Source organism: Urocitellus parryii, chromosome 1, assembly GCF_045843805.1.
Source record: "Urocitellus parryii isolate mUroPar1 chromosome 1, mUroPar1.hap1, whole genome shotgun sequence".
Taxonomy (NCBI): Eukaryota; Metazoa; Chordata; class Mammalia; order Rodentia; family Sciuridae; genus Urocitellus; species Urocitellus parryii.
The window spans coordinates 197,160,523-197,185,504 of NC_135531.1; the positions used below are offsets into that span (position 1 = coordinate 197,160,523).

General features: G+C 33.3%; 1 protein-coding gene and 1 pseudogene across 1 annotated transcript in view; both read right to left on the minus strand.

Moving 5' to 3' along the window:
• Positions 1 to 24,982, minus strand: part of Lrp1b (LDL receptor related protein 1B) — a 1,492,917-nt gene that overhangs the window by 787,140 nt on the left and 680,795 nt on the right. Inside the window, exons 8-11 of the mRNA XM_077794359.1 lie at positions 21,106 to 21,328; positions 17,737 to 17,908; positions 13,345 to 13,488; positions 8,506 to 8,742 (exon numbers count right to left, since the gene is read on the minus strand). Coding sequence (XP_077650485.1) covers positions 8,506 to 8,742; positions 13,345 to 13,488; positions 17,737 to 17,908; positions 21,106 to 21,328 — 776 coding nt within the window. The remainder of the gene's footprint in view (positions 1 to 8,505; positions 8,743 to 13,344; positions 13,489 to 17,736; positions 17,909 to 21,105; positions 21,329 to 24,982) is intronic.
• On the minus strand, positions 24,099 to 24,200 carry LOC113183411 (U2 spliceosomal RNA; annotated as a pseudogene).

A 24,982-nucleotide genomic window follows, 5' to 3' on the forward strand; every position in this document is an offset into this window, starting at 1 on the left:
ATCCAACAAATAATCAAAAGTGAATGTTTGCTTTCCATGCAGGTAGAATTGATTACCTCCTGTCCAAGACCTATCACAAGTATACAGAAGAATTTAGTTGTCAAGGGAGAATAATCATCTACTCTAAAGACTTAGAAGGAGAAATTCATAGAAGACTGTAACAAGTGAAGGAAGTACCTCTCTTGTACGTACCATGAGTTTCCAGTGAGTAAACAGGTCACAGTCTACCACTGAGGCAAAGGAAAAGAATGTGGAGAGAGATCTTCAGAGGGGAGCCATGCAAAGACAATTGAAGGCTGAAGGATGGGCTGAAATATGCCAGATACAAAACTAAGCAGAGGTAGCAACCATTTGTCCTAAAGAGGACTGTTTACCATGGAATTAGTGCATATAAAACTGTTCATATTGCATTATCAATTCCTGTTAATTACATTTCTACCACAATGCTGAGAAGAGATTGGGCATTCAAATCTACCTAGCTAGCTGGCAGGAATAGTGAGGAAACTAAATTCAGGGTAAAGAAATTCAAAGATGAGTCAAATAAGTTCTCTATTCCTTCTAGCAGGAAAGCAACACAAGCACAAAGAGAATATTTTCTAATGCACTGAAGTTGGGATTTTGATACATATGTAAACATAGTGGACTGAACATTTTAATTAACATTATGTTCCTGACTTGATATGATGGACATCTCTGTCGGTAGCCTTTATAAATCAAGGACTGGGATTTGACCAGGTTTTGATTTGGGATGGATGAGATTATTAAATAAAAATTAAAGGTCAATGTGAGGCAAAAACAAAGTTATACTTTAGATGTGTCAGACTGAAAATTTTCAGCATACTGAATAAACAATATCTATTATTTCTCTCTAAAAATCTTCCCCAATGGCTGCTTTATGGAAATGTCATCAGTCTGTATTTTCGATGTAATCTTGTCAAACGATGAGTTAATGTTTCCTGCTTTGTAATATTCTGGGTTAAGTCAGCCAAACGTTTTAAAATCAGAAATGAAAAATCATTAAATTTATTTTAGTAGTCCTAGAGTAATTAAAGATTCCCAAGTGAGTTTTGAAATACTATATAGGAATCGTGTAATCCTAAGAATAATTAAATAATTAGGTTGAATATATTTCTTCTCCTTTAAGGAGAAGGCTGAAACTTAGTACTTTCTTAAAAATCTCAAAACTACTGATCAGAATATTTATGAAAGTAAAAATTATAAATAATAGTTCTACACTTTGGGATTAGCAAGCATTTTCACATTCTCTCTTTCAACCTTAGACCTTAGCAGTAGTCAAATATTTATAAGATAATCGATTTTTTATAGATGCTTCTTTTCAGCCAATGCACATATGTACATATGTGTGTTTGTCAATAATTATGGAATGTTAGGCATGCTTATATTGAGTGGAAGTGAACAAGGGGAAAGCTATCTTTCTCCATGTTTACTAAAGCACTGTAGCTCCACAGATAATTCCACCTTTTCATGACAATCTTTTAGATGCACATTTCAAAGCTTCTCAAAAAATATATATTTTGCCGGCCAAAAGATATATTGGTTTAAATTGTTTATGAAATATCTCATCCTCTTCTTGAGAAATGTGTTTTCACATTCTAAAAATAACATGTATCACTATTTTCTGGTCTAAAATATCAAGTAAATTCTAGGAAAACAACTTATTCACAGTAAACAAGAGTGTGTGCAAACAGGTTATAGCCTTGCTACACAGTACGATGACACTATCCATTAGATTCTCAAGAGTTGAAAATTCTTGCAAAACTCTTTTTAACAGTTTTAATTAGGAGATGTCTATGACTGGCAAATGTATTCATTAATTCCTTTAGTGGTTGGTCAGTGTCTATATCTCTCAGGCTCTTTAAGCTTATATGGTAGAAAAATAAAGTTGATTTTTATCTAAAATCTAGTAGCAAAGATTAAAGGTTTTCTTAATTTTAAAATATTTTGCAAGGCATTATCACTGTAATGTTCACAGACACTTTCTGACATAATTCATTAGTGTTATCTCAGTTCATTTATTCTGCCACAGTGAAACACAACTTTTATGAGATTCTTTTCCTAGAGAGTTAAACAATGATGAAATTACTTGAAATCCAAGGACAAAAGTTAATTTCTAGGTGCAGAAAATTATAATCTTACTTTAAAACTCATGTATTTTACATAAAGATTACAGCAGGTGTGTGTCGACCCTAGGGCTGCTTATAGAAACCTGGAACAACTGCTTAAAGCAGATTATAAAATGGAAGTTGTATGCTGTGTGTGTGTGTGTGTGTGTGTGTGTGTGTGTGTGTGTGTTGGTACTGGAAAATCTGAGTAATAGAATAATGAATCCTCAAATAATAATTCATGAGCTAAGTATAACACCACACTTTTTAAAACAAAATAGTAAAGACTACAAGATTCTGAACTCCATAGGTGAAGCGTAAAGATGTGGGAATGGGACTGAACTGAGGAATCGGGCTTGGACCTTCAGATACTAGATAAGCATCACATAAATATGGTGTTACCTTTTGATAATATATCAACAGGTGGTCTTTAAACATGCCATGTGGAGAATATGAATGGAAGGGCTATTTTCTTCATAATATCATGAAAGAGAATTTACTCTGATCTTGCCTGAAGTCATTCATTACTCCTTAACTAAATTAACTAACTTAAAGGAAGACTGTGAGGTGTGGATAAATGTGTACCTGCTCCATATCTCAATCAAGTAGAACATACTGCCAGAAACACACAAGTTCAGAACAACAAAGTGCTCAACAGCACGTGCTCTTGCTTCCTATGGTTGTTGCTGTAACAAATTGCCACAAACTTGGTGGCTTATGACTACACATATCCATTATTGTACAGTTTAAGTGTCAGGAGTCTAGAATGAATCTTATTGCGATCAAATCAAGACATTGGAAGAACTGTTTCTTTCTGGAGGCCTGGGGAGATGGTACATTCTTTTTGCCTTTTCTAGGTTCCAGAAGGTGCCTGCATTCCTTGGCTTGTGACTGTGTCCCTGCATCTCTCCAAGCACTTGTATCTACAGCCATAACAGCTACTTACCCCTTGCCCTTCCTATAAGTTTCTGTGTGATTTCATTAAGGGCCCATTCAAACAACCCAAGATAATAACCCCTTCTTAATATCCTATTTTAGTCATATCTGCAAGCCATATGGGGTAATAGCTTCAGGTCCTGGAGATTGGGATATGGATATCTTTTTTTTTTTTTTTTAAAGAGAGAGTGAGAGAGGAGAGAGAGAGAACTTCCAACATTTTTTTTTTTTTAGTTCTCGGCGTACACAACATATTTGTTGGTATGTGGTGCTGAGGATCGAACCCGGGTCGCACGCATGCCAGGCGAGTGCGCTACCGCTTGAGCCACAGCCCCAGCCCTGGGATATGGATATCTTTTGGGCACAATTATTCAGGTTACCAAATCACATGGCTTTGTTTCTCAGCCTGATTGAGAGAGAATTTTCCATAGTTTTCTTAACTTTATCCCATTTCAGGAGTAGAGAACCTAAGTGGCACTTTGTCCCATTTCAGGAGCAGATAACATAAGATGCCACTTTTGTGATGCTCTGTGGGGTTCAGAACCCTGACAGAAAATTAATGATACTCTGGCTATTACTTTGGATATTACAAATGATTGACTTTTGTCTCAGAAGAAGTTCTGCCAGCATCCACAAAGGTTGTAGGAGATTAACTTTTTAGATTTCAAGTACAATAAAATCTGAGCCTTCACAGTTTTTAACTAGCTGAATCCACTGACTAGGTTATGTATCTCTGCTGAAGTTGTTTATATCCCTGAGTTTCAATGCCCAATCTATATAATGGAGCAACTACTACTACTGACCCCAGAGACTTGCTGATTGGATTAAATGGAATATTGGGCATAAAGTGTATAATTTTAGCACCCAGTAAATACAGATCAAAGGTGAACTATTATTCCAGCCACTTATTTTTTTATATTTTCTAATATTTATTTTTAATTAACTTTAATTAGGTATGCTTTACATGCAATGAACTATATAATTTTAATTTTTTTAAAAAAATTTTCTATTGATTCTTTTTAGTTATATATAAGATTAGGATATATTTTGACATAATCACAAAAGCATGGAATATAATTTTCTCTAATTCAGTCCCTAACACTCCCTTCCTTCCTAATATGCCTCCTGATTCTTTCTCTATTCTACTGATCTTTCTGAAATTTATTTACAGTGTATTTTGTTTTGTTTTAAGTAATGTCCTATGGATATTCTTTTTTGTTATTGTTGTTCCGGGGATTGAACTCAGGGGCACTTGACCACTGAGCCCCAGTCCCAGCTCTATTTTGTATTTTATTTAGAAGAAGAGTCTCACCAAGTTGCTTGGCACTTGCTTTTGCTGAAGCTGTCTTTCAACTCACAATCCTCCTGCCTCATCCTCCCAAGCTGCTGGGATTGCAGATGTGCACCACTGAAATGGGCCCTTTGGATATTCTTGGTGTTAGGATTCACCAACATCAAGGATGTACATACAGAAGTTCGATCAATTTTATTCCACCTTTCTTCCTTTTTCCTGTCTCACCTGCATCTCTCTCAATGCCCTTCACAGAGACTAGCCCCAAGGCAGCTTTGGTCCTTCCACTGAGTGTTACATAACAAAATAAATGGTGTAAAATAGTAAAATAAGAAAAACATATCTGGGGGACACAATGTTTCGCCAAAGTTGCAATTAATTATAATAAAAGTGAATGTCTATATTCTTAAGCACATATTTTATTTGAAATTATAAGAATGACAGTTGGGAAGAATTGTAGCTGTATAAGTCTTACGTTTACATTTTTTAAATTATAGCATAACATGAAATAAAAGAATCAGATATTCATTCATCACTTCCAAAACAAAAAGACTAGCAGATTTTTCACATTTTTCCACACTTTTTAATCTCTATATAACTATTTTGGGGAAAAAATTGCTAAAGAAAGCCTACATGTTATATAAAACAGTGACCTCAAGTTCCCAGTTTAATTGTAGAATTTATTGCAACTATAGTTTTTCTGTTATGGCTGCAGGCATTAATAATTTTCAAACATAGGAAAATCCTTTGAAACTTTTAATACTTTAAAGATACATAACCATATGAAGGATCATTTTAACATGCCTTCAGTTTGGAGCTATATATCTCCAAGTAGAATTAATTTCTACAATTTAAAAACAAGTACTGCTCTATGGAATACATGAAACAATAAATTGAAGAGTAAATTTTCATTTTTGTAGTTTTTTCCTCTTTCTGCTGCAAAACCATAATTCATACTTCAATGAAAAATGAATCTTGGACAAAAAGCCTGATAATATAAAAATAAATTCAGTCTTATAAAAGGATCTCTCTTATTCTTTCAGAGAAAGCAATAATTATATCTGGCAAGAATAGCTAACTTAAATCCCCCCCACACACTTTAATTCTGCCTCCTGCTGATTCTTCTGTTTCTTTCTACTGCAGTATCCTACTTTATTTTCTGTAGAGCACTTGTCATTACCTTGTTCACTTATGTGTTTATTGTTTATTTCCTGCTTCCTACTGAGATCCAAGCTGATATGAAACAGCATTGACCCCTGATACACAATTCCTATCCCCTACAAGAGCACATGGCCAAATATGACTTCATTTAATATTTACTGACTAAACAAGTAAATCAAGAAATGAATTAAAAGAAGAATGATAGGGATTTTCCAAAAAATTTGATAAAAATTCTCAGAAGGAGAAAAATACACATGGATAAATATTTTGTCATTACACAACTCTATTTTATTAAATCAGTAACATGCTTTTCACTTTAGAGATATTTTCAATAATTATTGAAACATGAAATTCCTTCAAATTGATTATTGTCATTCTCATGTATTTTACTGCTGTTTTAGCCTGCAAAGCCAATATGATATTTTACATGTAGAGGTTTTTCAATAGACCTCTAGGAGAAAAAAAAAAAATCAAAGAATGAATGGAGATGTAACATTTTCGGCAATTTTGCATATTTTTTTATAGAAAGAATATGCGTATATTCAGAAGATGTTCAAGATATTTATGTTTAATTTACAAATAGAAAAATATGCATAGCTTTATACTCTAAACTATGCAAACTATTCAGAATTTCTACCAAGCTTACAAAATCACTTGTCAAATTAAGCATTGACTTCCAGTCTTCAGATTGGATAGTAGATGTTAGACAAATAAAGAAAAACACTTAGAATTTAATTTTTCTCTCTTTAAGAATCACAAATTGTCATTTGCCAATATAAACTTCTGTTTTGACAGGTTAGTCTTGTGTTGCAACATGTATTATTATTCTCTTTAATGGAAAGAAAGAAGATAAACTTTTTAAAAAGGAATATTGACATGTTACATATATTTCAGCTGTGAAAATCTGAAAAATCTTTTTATACCCTTCATACTGTCAAACCAGCACAGTAAAGATGTGCCTGGCAGTTGAGCAGCTGTTAGAATTCATCTCTGTTACTGTGGAAGAATTCAAAGAATTACCAGTGTCACTGATAAGATACTGTTATCAAAGTCAGGATCATTAGCTGGGACATTCAGGCACAGCATAGGAACTGACACTTTTTGAAATGAAACCAAGAAACTTCTATATTATACTTTAGTCCCTCCTGAAGATATCCAGGGTAAAACTACAATAATCCAAATGTATCTACTTATGGCAAATGTGCAAGTCTATTGTCCTTCTAGAATTGTCAAGTCCCTATCATCTGTTATCATATTACCGAGAAAAGAAGGCAGACTGCCTCCGCCACATCCAATTTAAAGCAAAAATTTTAACTTTAATTAGGAAACTCCTTGAGAATGTTAAATCATGGTGGATTTGTATTGCCTTAATCAGTAAGCTATTTAAAAAAAAAAGACAAAAACTGGTATATTTTTCATTTTTGTACTTCATTTGCCACTCATGGAGACTATTAACTTTTTCATCATTGAAGGACTGATTTAAAGTATGGCTGAGTTGAACAAATAGTTTTCTTATGCTCGGCTAATTCTCTCTCCTGGTAGACAGGAAAGACTAGCATTCATGGCCGTTCTTGCTGTAAATATTTTTAATCCATTTCTGCTTTGATTTTTTTTTCTCTTTCTTTGTGATTAACTCTGTACCCCATCATTGGATTGACCTTTCTAAAAATATCAGTTCATTCACATTATTCTTCAGAACAAAAGTATTCCATGTTTCTTGCTCCAAGATTTTATCCATACCCTTTACCTCATATTCGAGGCCTTTCATCTTTCCAATTTTCACTTCCCAATTCTCCTTTTTTCACTATTACCTGCATTGGAAACCTCTAGTAGTGACCTACTTCCAGGACATTTGTGTTTGTTTCTTCCCCAAAGAATTTCTGGTTACAGAAATGTCCTCCAATGACAACTTAACATTTATCCTTTAAAATCTTTCCCAAAGCCTGCCTCCTGCATAGGAGCACCCTGAACACACTCCTGTTAAGACACCTCCCGCTTCCTGTGGGTTCCCAGGACATGGACAGTCTCCACTCATCATGTGTTTCTTGGGACAGCTTTGATCTTATTAAGGTAGATGAAGGGCTTCTTAAAGGTGCTGGTCATTGCCTAAAACTCCTTTTATATTCTCTGATAGCTAGTACAGCGTCCTTCATATAATAAGCATATAATTAATGTTCCTTAAATCATACATTTCTAAAATATTCAAGAAGTCAAATGGGCTTATATATGAGGAAACCAAGGTCCAGATTTATTAGGTAACATACTTAATGATGACTGTTAGCTAATCAAAGATCTACTTTGTTTGATAACTAAAGACCTTCTCTACTTATGCCACAGTTATATTTTTAAATATTTTATTGCTTGTTCCTGTGAAATAAGTTACAAAATACACTAATTTCAATAAAGCATATGCATATATGTTAACATGTATGTAACTTCATATATGCATTCATAAAAATAGGTATCAATAGCTGACTTTTCTTTGGAGACACTAATATTTCAAGGGTAAGACTGGAGAATTTCATTTCAATCATTTGTAAAGTATAAAACAATATGCCAGAATTTGATGAAAATGGGGAGACCCACATTTTTAATACATTCTGAGTGACATGACCAATATTCTAATAAGAAACAAATTCTAAATATTTTCAATGTTCTCTTAAATTTTATTTTACTACATAACATTATAAACACATCATAGTAAATCTATATTTTCCCAGAAAAGATGGAAAATATATCAATTTATTTCTGGAAGTATTTAAAACGTATGACAAAGTATAAGTTCAACTTTTAAAAAATGAAAGCTTTAACACATTGGTAAGTGAAAAGAATGGAGACATAATAGTATTGAGCAAATAAAATTAGCAAATATTTTAAGTAAACAAGTTGAGCTCAGGATCTGGATAATGTTACTGTGAAACACATTGGATTTAATCCCTTCAAAGTCCTCTATCTCTGGACAGTCTGATGTGACTGTGAGGCAGAGTTACTTACCATCTTTCAGAATGGTTTCTCGCTCTGTGCCATCTATCTTCTGCCGGCCAATTAAGAAACTGGTGGTGTCAGCAAAGTAGATGTAATTGGTTTCTGCATGAAAATCTACAGCACGAGGGTTTACCAGATTTTCTATGGGGATCATGTATTCATCTGCTATCTTGGTATTCAAGTCCATTCCTCTAACAATTCCTGGGCGTCCTTTTCCATAAAAGAGGAACAACTCATTCTTTGGTCCTGCAGAAGAAAGATTACAAATATAAACAACTGATGCTGCCTAATCTTCTTTGCACTGCATAATGCCCCTGTTTAATTAACTGGCCCAATTAGCATTTTTTAAATTCAATACTAAAAACTAAACTCTAAAATATGCCAAATGTATCTTGATGCAAGAAGGCCAGCTAATTGCATTACTTTAATTAAAACAGAAATCACTTCAGTGAATGGTTATATTTAGTTAATTATTCTTTTGTCTGTAACTGTCTGTATAGCAAAAAACATGACAGATCATTGACTAACTTGTAACTTGTGAAATGGACATTTATTAAAACATCTGGTACATTTAATTTTATAATTCATTACAATCTATCTAGCACTCTCTGTAGATACTAACTATAGCTCTCATTTATAGTTGACAACGCTAAAAAGTTCAGAACATTTAAGAAACAATACTTCAGAATTTTCATCTACAGTCAGAGACAAACACAAAGAATCATACTCTATCACTAACTTGCATGTGAATATATTACAGTCATTGCAACTTATTCTTTTAAGAAATGAAATCAAATGCCAGTTATAGCATCACTTTTTCTTCACATTTCAATTAGAACGTTAAAGCTGATGTGCTCTGAAGTACTCTAATGTACAACACAAGCCTTATCAAAAGCAAAACAAAAACAAAGTCTCTCTCCTCAAAAAACATATTTAAAAATGTAGCTTTTTCTTTTTTAAAAAAATGTAGCTTTTTCTATAGAGCAAATTGACTCTTTCAGACTAAAAGGCAATATAAGGCACTCTTCCTATTAACAGGGTACCTAATGCTGGCTTATTCTATGTGAGTAAAAGAAATTAATTATATCAAGTTATATAACATATATTTTGCTAACCACATAAAAACTGAGATTTCAAGTGCAATAAATACAAGCATTATAGAAATTTGGGAAATAATAAAAGAAAAAATAAGTAATTACTTATAAATTTAATATCTTCAATACAAACAATATTAATATTTCTTGTACATTTTTCTCTTCAAAATAAATGTAACTGAGAACTAAATTTAAAAAAAAATATCATGTCTTTATGTACAGCAAAATTGAGACAAATCTTAGATACCTAACATTGATGTTCAGAGTATTATCAGGACATTGAAAAATAGGCATGTGCTCCAGATTGACCCTCTTCCATCTCAAAAACTTTTAATATCTCAATTATATTGTGCTTATTATATGTGTTTAAGAAAAAATTTAGAAAATTTCATGGTATTTCCCAGCAGCAGAATGTTTGAATGGTATGAGTGCATTTTACACATTAATTTTATTATACTCTTGATATAAATTCATTGTGGTTGGAGTCATAGCTTATTTTTATTGCTGTATCGTATTCCTTCTTATGGATAATTCAAAATTGTTTTATCACTATTTTTTTCTAGTGGATATTTAATTCTATCAACAAAATTGTTCAATTTTATTGTATGATATTATTTAATCCTAGCATCAATTTTGTTTCCCATTGATTCATTCAGCTTTACATTATTCCTTTTTGATATAAGATAATTTACCAAGTCAATTTCAATCAAAGGAAGGATAACTTGTCAAACAATAACATCAGTTTTATGGTCATTGTATGTACTACCAAATGCCTTTCAATAATAATAATACAAATTTCTAACTTTATTAGTGATGCATAAGAATGTTTGTTTTACTATAATCGTGATTATTAACATTTGTTTTTTTTTTTATTTTATTTCTAATGGATGTTTTAATTGTTAATTGGCAAACATTGTACATGATAAATTAGGATGTGTTCTGTATCTGTGTGTGTGTGTGTGTGTGTTTTAAATAGCATCAGTAGCCATTTTCCTCTATGCATTATTCACTTTAAACTACTTTCAAGTTTCTTCCAGTCTCTCTGACTTCCTGTATTATATACAATTGAAAACTAAAAGCTACATTTCATAGACACTTATATAGCTAGGGTTCTGGGTTTGACTTAAATAACTGACTCAGATGTACACTCCCAAGTTTATGATAAGCAAATGAGACCAAGGTCTTCTTTTTACATTTTTTTTTCCTGGCCAGCACCTGCTGCAAAAATTAAACTTTCTACTGTAGTCTTTTCCCATTCCATTCATATGTGGGAAGGGATTCCACCACCATCATCACTTCCTCCCCCAGTAATAGGGACTATCAGATGTGACACAATTCTGGAGCTATTAGATGTGGTACAAACATTCTCAACCTGGATCTCACCTAAAATGATCTTGTTTTTGAAGTTAGTAATTCCATTTGTGGTTTCTTGATGCCCTAACCACTAATTGTGGCAGGTGTTTCATCTTTCAGTCAGTTAGTTTGGTTTGGGAAGACCCAGTCTAGATGCTCTTACTCTAGGATTGTCAATGATTTTGCAAATGTAAGCACCTATTTGCAATAAAATTGTTTCTGTTGAGCATAGCTAGAATTATTTGTTTACTATAAAAATACTACAAATCACAAACTACATTAAGGATGATCCAATCATATGTAACTCAGATTTTATGTCCCCCCCAAACATGTGTATCTACAGATGTAGATGTGTACAAATATATGTAAGTGATTGTTCTTTTGTATGATGTGCCATCATTTTTCAAGCAGCAACTACATGCTTTTAAAAATGATATACACATGCATTTATACTCAGTTTCTCTTATCTTAAGGATTCATATCCAGAGTCCTTATTTATCTAGCAGGCCTTGGGAACATGAAAGCAGATTTCTTTTTGGAGGGTGAAGGGGCAAGGGTTACTGGGGTTTCAAAAAGGCACATTTGACCATTGAGCTACATTCCCAGGTTTTTTGACTTTTATTTTGAGATAGGGACTTACTAAGTTGCTTAGAGCCTCACTATATTCTTGAGGCTATCCTGGAACTTACAATCCTCCTACCTCAAACTCCTGAGCTAGTGGGATGATGGACATGCACCATTATAGCCAGCTAATAGAATTTATATTTTCAGTACTTAATACAAAATTAGAAATAAAAATAAAAAGTGTAAACATGTATACTTTTGTCACAGTTGAGCTTCTTGAGTTATTGATTTAAAACAAGTTGTAGTATCTTTAATTCTGACTAGTTATATTAAATTCTAACAAATTAGTGAACTTATCACTGTCTTTTGCCTGTACATGACAAGAGAATGATGAAAGGGGGAGTCCTGAACAAAGAAAAAATGTTTCTGTGGGCGGTGGCACATGCCTGTCACCCAGTGGCTCAGGAGGCCAAGGAAGGAGGATCATGAGTTCAGAGCCAGCTTGGCCACAATGAGGTTCTAAGACCTTGTCTCTAAATAAAATAAAAAATAGGGATGGGGATGTGGCTCAGTGGTCAAGTGCCCCTCAGTTCAATCCCTGGTACCTCCCCCACCCCCCAAAAAAAAAACAGAAAAAAATATTTCTCTATTGACAAAGGATGAGTTGAACTGGATACTATAAAAAGCATTCAACAAAACTTTGAAAAAAAAATACTGGCATTTTAGGGACATTTAAAAGCCAGCAGTTTTTACGTGGACACAATTTCTATGACTGTCATTCTACAATACCTAATTATTAAGACTGCAAATAAAACCTTGTGTGCAAATATTGTTTCAAAAAATCATGTTTAAAATCTTGACTACTTTATTTAAATACTTAAATGACTCTGTCATATTTCATATCTGAAAAAAAGATTCTTTTTCTCATAACTGGGGATTGAAACCAGGGGTGCTTTACCAGTGAGCTATATCCCTAGACCTTTTATTTATTTGTTTGTTCTTTTTTGGAAATAATTACTCACTAAGCTGTTAGTGAGGCTGCACTAAAACATGTGATCCTCCTGCCTTAGTCTCCAGAGTCACTGGGATTTTAGACATGACCACATTCAGCCTAAGAAAAATATAACTAACCAATATATATCTTGGAAAAATTTTTGACATTTTTTTTTACTTTCTTTTTCTTTGGAGTGGGGATTGAATACAGGGGCAATTTAAAACTCAGTCCTAGGTCCTACTAATTTGTCCAGGTTGGCCTCCAACTTGAAATCTTCATTCCTTAACCTTCTAAGTAGGTAGGATTACAGGTGTACATAACTGCCCAATTTGATAAAAATTTTGAAGGTATTAATATTTAATTAGTACTGTTTTTGTTATGTGAAGTTAAATTTTGAAGTAAATTCCACTCCCCTGTGAGATAAAGCTTTGTTATATGTTGATATCTGTTGGACCAAACAACACATCTACTGTTAGAGCATTATCTTAGTTTTGATAAGAGAAATTCTGGTCAATGAATGAGTATAGCCCATTGACCCAAAAACATTCATTAGGGAATTAAAAAAAAAAAATCTTCCTAAAATTCTTCCTTAAAGAACAATTCCCTAAGGCCACTAAGTTTAGTGATTCTACAGTCAGATTAAATTTCAATTCACATAGTCATAAAACTACTTATGGTGAGAAAAAATTGTTAGCATGTCTTTGCAGGAAAATTTCACCTGATTAAAACTCATGTTATTCATGATATGAATGCTGCTAATTAGTAGTAAAAAACAACAACAAAAAAAACCCCTCTATTCTGAAGTGGTAGCTGCTGGCAAAATGTTTGATTTTTAAAACATACTTTTGCATGACCTGCCATCACTCCCCAAGTTGAAGCCAGTCCTGCAGCGACAGGTCCGTGTTTTGTAACTGCTGTGGAGCAGACAGATGTGTGAGCATCCCCCTGGCATTCCATATGGATCCACTTCACATGCGTGGCTTCTGACTACAACAAATAAAAAAAAAAAAACAACACACGGGAAATTCTCCAAAGACAAGATAATTATGAACATCAGTATGTCACAACTTGAACAGTGCAAGAACAGGGAATATTAACAAAATTCCATATATCCAACTCTTTAGTACTGTAATCAAATGGCAAACATTGAAATCTCATGGAAGAAGAGAAAGGGAATATCCAAAATTCTCCTGAGGCTATGTTTTCTAAAGCAATTCTGAGAAAAATAAAATATGTGTTTGTATCAATTTAAGTTGTTCATATGTAAGCAAAATAAAGCCAACATGTCTTTATTACCTACTTATTGTACTCATTTAAAGTCCAACCACTAAATAAAAACTAATATTAATAATAACATGAAAATACTCTCAGCCTTGGTAATGAAACAAAGAAAGGAATTCCTCTGCAACAATCCATATGTGAGCAGAAGAAATGAACTAGAAAAAATGTGATTCAGTTATCCTGTGTACTCTGTTGATAATTGATGAGGTCATTTTTTTCTGTTTTAATTGTGAGTCTATTGGTATTTTGAAAACCTTAGTACAAAATGAAGTGAGTGTGTGTGTGTGTGTGTGTGTTTGTGTGTATGTGTGTGTAACTATAATTGTCAATATTGGACACTGAGTTTTCAAGAGGAAATTGAGGAGTAAAATAATGTCCCATGAGTGTTTAGCATTAGGGAAGAAAAAAATGAAAAAGTAGCATATGGACAAGGTCAGAGAAAGAAAGATGGGCCAAAGAGAAAAGGACAAGCAGGAATAATTTCGATAGGACTTTAAGTGTCATTGTGATCGTATTTATTTTAGATCAACAGAGTTGAGATTGTAATAACTATCACAATAGCTTTCTTTTTTCCCCCATATTTTTATTGGTGCATTATAGTTGTCCATAATAGAGGGATTTGCTGTTATACATTCATTCATGCACAGAATATAGCAATATAACTTAGACAATATCACTTTCAAGCACTTTCCTTTCCCAAGCTTCCGCCCTCCCCCTAGTCCCTTTCCTCTAGCAATTTTCATTTAATAATACAACCACTATGATTTCAATTTTTATCCATTTAGAATGATGTTTTCCTGGGGATTAGCATAGATAACTTTTACAATGTTGAGATATGTTCCTAATGTTCCTAGTTTTTCTAGTGTATTGAACATGAAAGGTGCTGTATTTTGTCAATTGCTTTTTCTGCATCTATTGAGATGATATGGTTCTTTATCTTTAAGTCTATTGATCAGATAAATTACATTTATTGATTTCTGTATGTTTAACCAACTGGGCATCCCTAGGATGAACCCCACTTGATAGTGGTGTGCTATTTTTCTGATATGTTTTGTATTCGATTTGTCAGAATTTTATTGAGAACTTTTGCGTCTTTGTTCATTAGAGATATTGGTCTGAAGTTTTCTTTCCTTGATATGTCTTTACCTGGTTTTGGATTCAGGGACTGCAAATTGGTATAGCCAATATAGAAAGCTGTATGGAGATTCCTTGGAAAACTGGGAATGAAACCACCTATTAACCCAGCTATCCCTCTTCTCGGTCTATATCCAAAGGACTTAAAAACAGCATACTACAGGGACAAAGCCACATCAATGTTTATAGCAGCACAATTCACAGTAGCTAAACTGTTGGAGCAACCTACATGCTCTTCAGTAGATGAATCAATAAAGAAAATGTGGTGTATATATACAATGGAATATTACTCAGAAATAAAAGAGGATAAAATCATGCATTTGCAGGGATGGAGTTGGAGAATATAATGCTAAGTGAAGTTAGCTAGTCCCCAAAAACCAAATGTTTAATGTTTTCTCTGGTATAAGGAGTCTGATTCAAAGTAGGGTTGGGAGGGCGAGCCTGGGAAGATTAGACAAACTCTAGATACTGTCCTTGAAAAAAATCTTTCATTCTCTAACTGAAAAGAGATGAGTGAAATGCAATTTGAACTACTTTTCTCTGCCAAGAGTATTGCATTTACTTTTCCAGCCTAACATCTCTTCTCATATAATCAACAATTCTGTTCTTACTTTAATCATCACTTTTTTCTTTCTCCATTGGATCATGCCCATGAAAAGGAAAGTGCACTGTTATTAAAAGAAAAAAAAAAGAAGAAGAAGAAAAGAAAAAAATCTTTCTTTAATTGAAATTACCATAGGAAATCCTCCAACTAATTCTGTATTTCCCTGCTTCGGCCATACATCTCAAAATTACTTATGATCATTTTCTACAATTCCTTTCCTTCCTCTCTCTTTCAATTTTAATGAAATATTCACTTCACCAACAAAACTGCTCTGTTCAGATTCCCATAAGATTTGTGTTGCCAACACTAAAGGTCAATTGAACTTGACAAACTTCTTCTCTGTCTCCTCTTTTGGTTCTCCTATTCTTCTTGACTTATTGTTGAAGCACCCCAGTATCCACTATTTGGAACTATTTTCTTCTTCATCTATATTTGCTTCCTTGGTGTTCACCCATTGACATGATTTTAAAAATCAACTATATGCCAGTGGCTTGTAAATGGATGTATCCACCCTGGACTTAATCACTGAAACTGAAAATATGGTCTTGTATATTCAAATACCTCTTTGATATCTCCACTTGGATTTGTAATAGACACCTGAAATAACCCTTGAAAACTGAACTTAATCTTTGCCTCAAGTTTGATCCATACTTAGTTCCTCCAATCTCAAAAATAATTCAGTTCCACTTGTTCTGGCCAAGCCATTGTCATCATCTTTGAATTGTTTTTGATTTATATCCTGCATCCAATCCACCAGGAAATTCTATTGACTCTGCCTCCTGAATTTCACTACTTCTCACTACTGTACAACTATACTCTCTTCATACAATCCCTAGTACTCTCTAAATTTCCACCAAGCTCTTCCCACAGCCTTTTGTCAATACAGTATTTATTGTGATTCTTCCAAAATGTCAGAGAGCAATGCTTTCTGGATAAGCCAAAGTTTTTACACTGGGCTACAGGGTCTTACTTGTTATTGTCTTCCATTTCTGCAACCTCGTTTTCTACTTCTCTTTCTCTCATTCATTCTGCGTCAGCCACATAGGTCTTCCTGCTGTTCCTTCAACTATGGAGACATGCTCAGTTCTGGAATTTGTGCTTGTCCATCTCTCTCTCTAAAGTGCTCTGGCTACAGTTATCCTCATGCATCTCTCTTTCTATTACTTCAAGTATTCATTCAATGCCATGCATTCAAAGAGATTTCCTCTGACTATTCAATATAAAATGGCAAACTCCTCCATCCCCACCTCTGTACCATTCTTTACTTTTCTTTTCTACTGTATTTTCTCTATGGCACTCACTCCCACTATAATATATAATTTACCTAGTTATTATATCTGCTATAATAGGATGCAAACCTTATGAAGGCAAAAATGTTTTCTATGTCTTATTCACTGATGTATTCTCAGTATACACAGAATATTTTATGGCACACAATAGATGATCCATGAGTAACTAATGAATGAATAAACCCTAATATCAAATTCTTATTAGGTTATCCGCAAAATTCAAAATTGCAACTGCTGTAAACATAGTTATTCAACTCACTTCCTCAATTGTATATATGTTAACATTTAGATAATTCTAGATTATTTTTCATTTGAAGCACAGAAAGAGGATGGAAATTAGAAGTGATTTTTTTTATGTTCTCTTATTCTATATGTGACTGAGCCTAAGTTGGATTGCTAAAGAGCACAATTAACATGACATAAAAAATAAAGGGTTTGTGTTTTTGAGAAACACTAGAATCATTGCAACCTTAAAATTAAAAAGATATATATTTTTAATGAACATATGTTAATGAACTACTGGGATGAGAAATCAGGAGACCAATCAATGAATACAAAGAACACTGAAAAAACGTTGCAAGGATGTCACCTGATTTATTTCCCCATAATAATACAAGAAAATGAAAAAGAAAGCATCTGCATTGTCTCTACATACATCACAATTGAAAGCTCCTTCCTGAGTCTAAATCCAGCCATCATTTCAATTCTATGGTTGTAGAAGCGATTCACTAGAAACTGAACAATTTGTCATTTAGACTTGTGAAAGGAGCTCTATTCCATTTTATCAAGCCGACATGCACATTTCTGCTGTCAAACCAGAATTTATGACTCACCACTTTAACACCACACAGGCACAAGGACTATGTCCCAATTCACTTCCCGCTTCCCCCTCCATTATGAAGGTTATGAAGAAGTCCTGCAACTTACCTGTTGGTTGAGTTCTTTTTTGATAAATTCGGATTCCTCGAGCACTTTCTGTTTTAATGAATGAATGAATATCGGTGCCATTAAATCTGTTTATCCTTAAGATGTTGAAGTTATCAGAATTGGTTGCATACAAATAGTCTTCAAACACAGTTATTCCATAAAGATGTCTGACCTATAAAGAGGGTGAAAAAATAACTATGATTTTTAATTATGCTGCTTTCAACTTGAAAGAAAAATGGATTGTGATTTATACTGTAGAAAATGTCCATGGTATCAGAGTCAAAAGAATGTTATTTTTCTTCTCTCAAAGAATTCAACATGCACTAATTTAATTTTTCCCCTCTGGAGAAGAATACATATGTTAAGGTGGATAAAGTAATTCCACATGTATGGGAGAGAACTTTATTCATGTTTCATTAAGAAAACATGTTTCATTGTGACTTTTCAAAGGCCAATGAGATCCACACTTTCAAGCATTTTTAATAACAAGTTATGACACTGATATGTCTATGTATCTATAACTCTATCTATGTATCTGTGTGTGTATCTATCTATCTATCTATCTATCTATCTATCTACTTCCTGCAAAAGCATAGTCATGCCTGTGAAAGGACTAATGAGAAAGCATCACTGAAGTTTTGTTTTATAAGTTCAAAATCCTTTGTTTTTTAAATGAATTATGTTTAGACTAATTCTTGCTCCAGCATGGAAAATAATATATTCAGAAATCACATATTTGCAATAATTGTAAATAAACCATCAATATTTTATTAATAAATTGAATTATTTTAAAAACCTATCTATAATAGCAAATTAACTGTTTGCTTTGAGAATCATGCTGTTTGTTTCTACCCACACAAATAAATTAGTAATTACTAATTGTTTGGTGGAGGTTTGAGGATTTATGAGAGGCATGAACATCTTAAAATCATGGAAAACGTCCAGTTATGTAGAAGGAAAGACGTGTGCATTTATTTTCTGGTTAAAAATGCACATGGTAGGCACATAGCCTACTAATATTCTTATATTATACTTAATTTAAAATGGTTCTGGTCCCGGGCTTGATGCAGTTGTAAACTGATTTTCTTTAGTGATTCTGATGTGAATTTTTTGTCACTATTTTTAGACAATATACAGAAACTTTTTTTAATATAAGCAGATTTGTAGTTAAGAGCATATGAGAAATTACATGTGGTTCATTGTAAGAATACTTATAGAACAACATTACAAAATTTTCAATCTTAATCAGGAAATCTTGCCAATTCTATAGTGTAAGTAAAACATTTGATGTGTTATCTTTCTTTCGTACATGGCTCATTATCTCTATTTCTGGTGCTTTCATATGAGATGAAACTAAAGAAAGACTGGATGACATGTTGTTCTAGGGTCATATTTTATATCTTCATGTTTAGTTTAGAAATGAAATATAAGAATTAACATGGAGAATTGTTCCATGCTAAAAGCAAATAATCCTTTTACATGCATATTTTACTCCACAGTACCTGTGTGTGTATGTTTCTGCCTAGGATACCAATTGTCAGTTTTGATAGATTCGGATTCCTCGAGCACTTTCTGTTTTAATGAATGAATGAATATCGGTGCCATTAAATCTGTTTATCCTTAAGATGTTGAAGTTATCAGAATTGGTTGCATACAATTCTGGTTGCATACAATTGGTTGCATACAATTCATTTCAAACACTATTTAGTGTTTCTTTTCTTTCTTTCTTTCTTTCTTTTTTTTTTTTTGGAAATGAATGTTTCTAATGTCACTTTCCACCAAGTATACCTGTGATCTGATGTGACTTGGGTAAGACATTTTTTGTAATAATTGAAGGCCAGCTGAACTGGTGGCTTTGTCATTAATCTCATGCATGTTTAGCTCAAAGTATGAGGTTATCATCCTAGGAGTTTGCTTGGGATATACTCACAGTGATCTCTGCAAAACTGACAATTGGTATCCTAGGCAGAGAGCATAGCTACTCAGTAGACCATTGGTCAAGGTGGAAAATATGTCTACATAATAAAAACTCCATCTCCACACCTTCCTCCAGAAGGATATCTCCCATAAATAAGTACACGCTTTCTACTCTGCTAAATACCCCTGTATTAGTGGGAGGAGAATGAGTTGGTAGATAAACTTCAGCAATAGATAGTTCAAATACTTCACAAAATATATCCTTACTGAATTACTTAGTGGCAGACTTAGCATATGTTTAGGGAACCAGAAAAACACAAGTAATAAAATGGGGAAATAAAGGATAATTAAAAACATCAGACATTAAACAAATTAAAGCAATCATGTGGAAAGTCATTTGAAATACTTATTTTTCATTTAAGGTTTAATTTTTTTTAATGGCAAATACATTTTTAAACAGGTCTATTATAGTCATCTTAATGATGAGTTCCTCTAAAGGACATAGTAAAGGTCACTACCTCCAAATATAATTCAAGCTTTTTAAGATGGTTGAAGGTGAGAGAGAAATAACTGGACTTGCTTTTAATATTTTATTAACATTTAACATTTTATTATTTGTAACCATTCAGATTAATGCATTTTTAACCTGTCAAGGAAACAAGGGATTTCATTTTAAAACTTGTTTAGAAAGTAAAGAGATATTTAGCAAGATAACTCTCTTGCATTGCAAAAGAAAATAATGGAATTCACAAGTATCAGCTCCAAAATCTAAGGATCTCATATGAAATTTGTGCACTCATTTCAATCCAACCAAATTTGAAAAAAAGTTCCCTAGTGATAAGGCCTACTTCTACTTGTAGATCTCCTATAGGTGTTAACTGAGTGTTATTTACAAAATCTTAGGATTCAGCAGGAGAAACTAATAGATGTGAGGAAAAACTTGATCTCAGAAATTTTCACAGAATCATCATTGAATTAGGTATTGAATGAGTCAGAAGGCAAAATTTAATCAAACCTATTAAAATAATAAGTGCATTCTGGTGAGTAGGCATTTGCTTTTGTTAAAATATCTTCAATGCCACATGGGACAGAAGATAGTTCAGTTCCTTAAACTACTTAAATTAGTTTTTAGTAAGTAGGTCATAATATCTGTCCTGTTCCATTACTTTTCTTTCTCACTAGTACAGCATTTTTATCTCTGTAATTTGTTGTTTTGTTTGTTTTTAGTTCAGGGGACAAGGAGTAAGTAGCAACTTCAGTATCATGGAAATATCACAATAACACTGTGAAAAGAACACTCTCCCATTCAGGAAATACACCACTATTTTATGACCCCCCCTTTATACTTTGACTTCATAATAAATTAAAACCTTGGACACTTCATGCCTTTTTATAGTATTATGCCATTCATTTCATAACCTTAACTGTGTTTTGTAGAAGCCTGGTACTTACTTGTCTCCCTTGAACAATGGTATGTCTATTTTTTCCTTGATAGTCCACTACTCCCACATAGTCCAAGTATAGATCTACCCAGTAAACCAATTTGTTGACTAGGTCTAGTGCCAGTGCAGCTGGCTGCTCTGTCTTTGAATCAATTATCCTGGTTCTGTTCATCCCATCCATGTCACATCGCTCCACTTTGGCGACATTCCCGTAGTCCGTAAAGAAAAGTTTTCTGTTGAAAGAAAACTAAATGTTAAAGTGGAGGAGAGAAAAAAGCATATTTGATGGAGCCATCTGTAAAAAACAGAACTTTTCTTTCTAATTTATTTCAGTGGTTACATCTGTTAGCTTCCCATAACCATTTCCATATAATATCACTCATAAACAGAGGAATCTGCTAATGAATATTGCAGGGCATAAGGGAGCAGGTTAACCAACAACTGTAAAATTTCCTCAGAATGAATGACTGTGGTGGGTTTATTTTTGTATTAGGAGAAATGTTTCTTTAAGCCTCACAGAGCTGAGGCACATTCACCACATTCGGTGTGAGCTTCAGAAGTGAGCCAAGTCACCAGGCCAGGGCACGTGAGCAATCAGGCTTTATCTTCAACCTGCTTTTCAAATTGCCTGGTAATGTTTGTTTCCTATAAAAGCTATTATGTGGAGCTCAATGATGCTATGAGTAGTAGAGAATAGCAAACCTGGAATGGAATTAAGCAGATGGAAAAGCAAATGTGCTGTTTGTAGCATTGGAAATTAAACATAAATATCACCCTCCCCCAAACCTATCCTAAATTCTCTCAAATATTCCCAAATCATAAAATCTCATAAAGGAAATGAAGGTCATTTCTCCTCAATTTTCATAATATATTTTGAAGAAAATGCTAAAAAAGGAATGCTGACCTCTGAGATAATGAATCCCTCCATGCAGAGCTAACAGTTTCTGTGAAAGGCTTAAATGTACCCCCAAATACTTTAGGGTCTAATATTATGTTAGTATTCACTATGTTTAGTAAATACAAATCAATTTCAATTAATCTGACAATATTTAACAACGTTACTACTCAGAAGACTAAATTACATTTGTAAATCAAAGACCATCTTGTTTTGACTTAAATACAATCTCAAGAATAATCCCATATATAATGATGGAGCAAAAGTAAGATCACCTAGAGTACAGAATATTAGATGTTACAAGTTTGAAGAATTAGTTTTTAGTTACTTTACTCAACATTCTTGAAATAACAGTATGGGTCACCTGTCCAGCTAAAAATCATGTTTTACACTTTAATTTTGATTTAGCTCTTTCTGTTCTTGGAGACTTTGACTAATTTTTAAACATTAATGCATACTGCTCTGTGATACTGTAGGCCAGGCATTGTTATGAGTATGCATTTCTCCCAAATGTTCTTGAGAGATACATTTATCACAATAGATTCAACATGATTTTTCAAGTGACAGTTCTTTCACATGAAGAGCTTTTTATTCTAGTGAAGAGTAAATAAAAATAAATATGATACCTGCCTGGTTTATTGTCAAAGTAAAAGTTTAAGATTGCTTGGTCTTGTCTCTGTCTCTGTTTCTGTGTGTGTGTGTGTGTGTGTGTGTGTGTGTGTGTGTGTGTCTGTCTGTCTTTCTCTTTCTTTCCTTCCATTCTACATGTCTACTTTCTTTACCTATAAAGCAGTTTGTTCATACCCATGCCCAGGTTTCTGTAAAGAGTACTTCTCTCACATGTTAGATAGTGCCCACTATTTCTGCTACATGAAGCTCACTTTCTCGCCTCAGGATACAATGCCTCCCTTTCTGTAATTCTCTTTTCTTGTCAGTCTATTTCACAAAGGTGAAGAGAAGCTGGTATGTATGTAGTTTGATGGGCACAGGAGTGAGAGGCTCTGGCACACTATGGATTGTGTGATATATACAGACTATGTATAGAGGGTGATATATGGCAGGCAATAGCAACTGTCTATGTAGTGTTTAAGAGGAAAAAATGAATCTGGAGATAAAAAAGACTTTTTTGAAGTCATTTTCGGATGACTTTACTGGATATAATCCCAAAAGAAACAAAGGGAAGAGTGCCAAGACAAGAAACCTGGAGGCCTGCTATTAGAGAAATAGGATCAAAGGAGATCAGAGGTTAGAGGAGATCAGAGGTTAGAGAAAATAGACTTTCATAAAGGTCCAAAAGAGAAAAATTTTAGGATGAAGGATTAAACCGCCTAGTTAAGTCAATCATTTTACAAAGTAAAAAGGAACATTTGTTAAGAAGATATCAGTGAATTTAGTGTTTATTCAAGGACTAGTAACTTTTAGTACTTTTTTTGAGAAGTATAGTTATCAAAGGAAAGTGGGACTACTTCATGATGAATGGTAAATTCTTCTTCCTACAAATTTTTCAGTGATCATTCAGGAATGATGCAAGTGATTCTCATATGTGTTCTAGGTCATAATAAAACTTGTAATAGTAACTCTGGGTAAGTTTTAGCCAAATATGAAAAATTACATATATATATGTAATTGACCAAATTTTACTGTTTTAGTGCAAGCATAGGTGAGATGTCACTGAGTTAGAAAAATAAAGTGTTTATATTTTACTCCCAGTACATAGGAGAATACCAGTGCCCAGAGAAGAGTTAAAGTTGTTATTTGGACTAAATTGAACCTTCCTGGGCTTCAGAAACCAGACTATGATGAACTCTGTTCACTTTTAAATGAAATGCAAGAAATAGGAGGGTTCTCAAGGATAATACCATCATAGCCATAAAATTACCACAAGAAACTGTAGAACTATAGGCACATGATGTACATGTTTCTTTGTTTTCATTTGTGTTCAATCTTTCTTTAAATTTTTATTTTTAAGAAGCATAACTGTATTACAACTGGCAAATACAAGAGAAGATAGAGTGTTATGAATTGAAAAATTATTCCTCACTTACCTATAAAATACTTGGCCAAATCTTAGAAAAAAGCAAATAGTGTTTTATTAATCTCATTACCCTATTGATTATTATAATTTCCTATGGCACCCAGTACATTTATCTTATCTTATCTCATAAGAACAGATACTACACTTGATCTTAGCCAAATGACTGAAAAGCAAATGTAGCAGATTATTTTTATTTTGCAGATTAAAGAGACACAAAATCCATGATTTGCCATTACTAGAGCCATAACATGAATGTCACACCACTTTTTACTCATTTATTTTGTAAGAATTTCAAACTTTCAGAAAAGTTGTAAGAATACTAAAGTAAATGTCTGTAGTTTTCATGTTTACCCACCAGTTCATATTTTGTCCCATCACCTATTCTATGTACTCTCTATACTATCTAATAGTAAACTGTAAACATCATGTTGCTTTAAAGCTAAATATTTCAGCATGCCTCCCTAAGGACAAGGGCATTCTCTTGTATAACTATAGTACATCTATTATAATTAACTATATTATACACTATATAGTTAATTATATGTATAATATACACATGTAGATGTGTATACACATGTATATATATACATATACTATACACATACACATGTGCATATATAATACAGTCCTAATTTAAGTTTTGCCTATTGACCAATAATGTCTTTATAGTAATTTGTTGTTCACAGTGTAACCCAGCATCACACATTACATTTAATAGTCTTTTCTCTCTAGACTCCTTTGTTCTGGAGTGTGTATCAGTCTTTCTTTGTGGTACTTGATGTTAACATTTCTAAAGGGTAGATATGAGTTATTTTGAAGAACATCTCAATTTGGTGTTTGCCATATTTTTCTCATAATTAGATCATGTTTTGTTCTTTGAGCTGAAATGCAATCATTCTTACCTATATTGTTACTGTCCCTAGGGCTAATAAACAACGAGGAATCCCATGAGAGAAT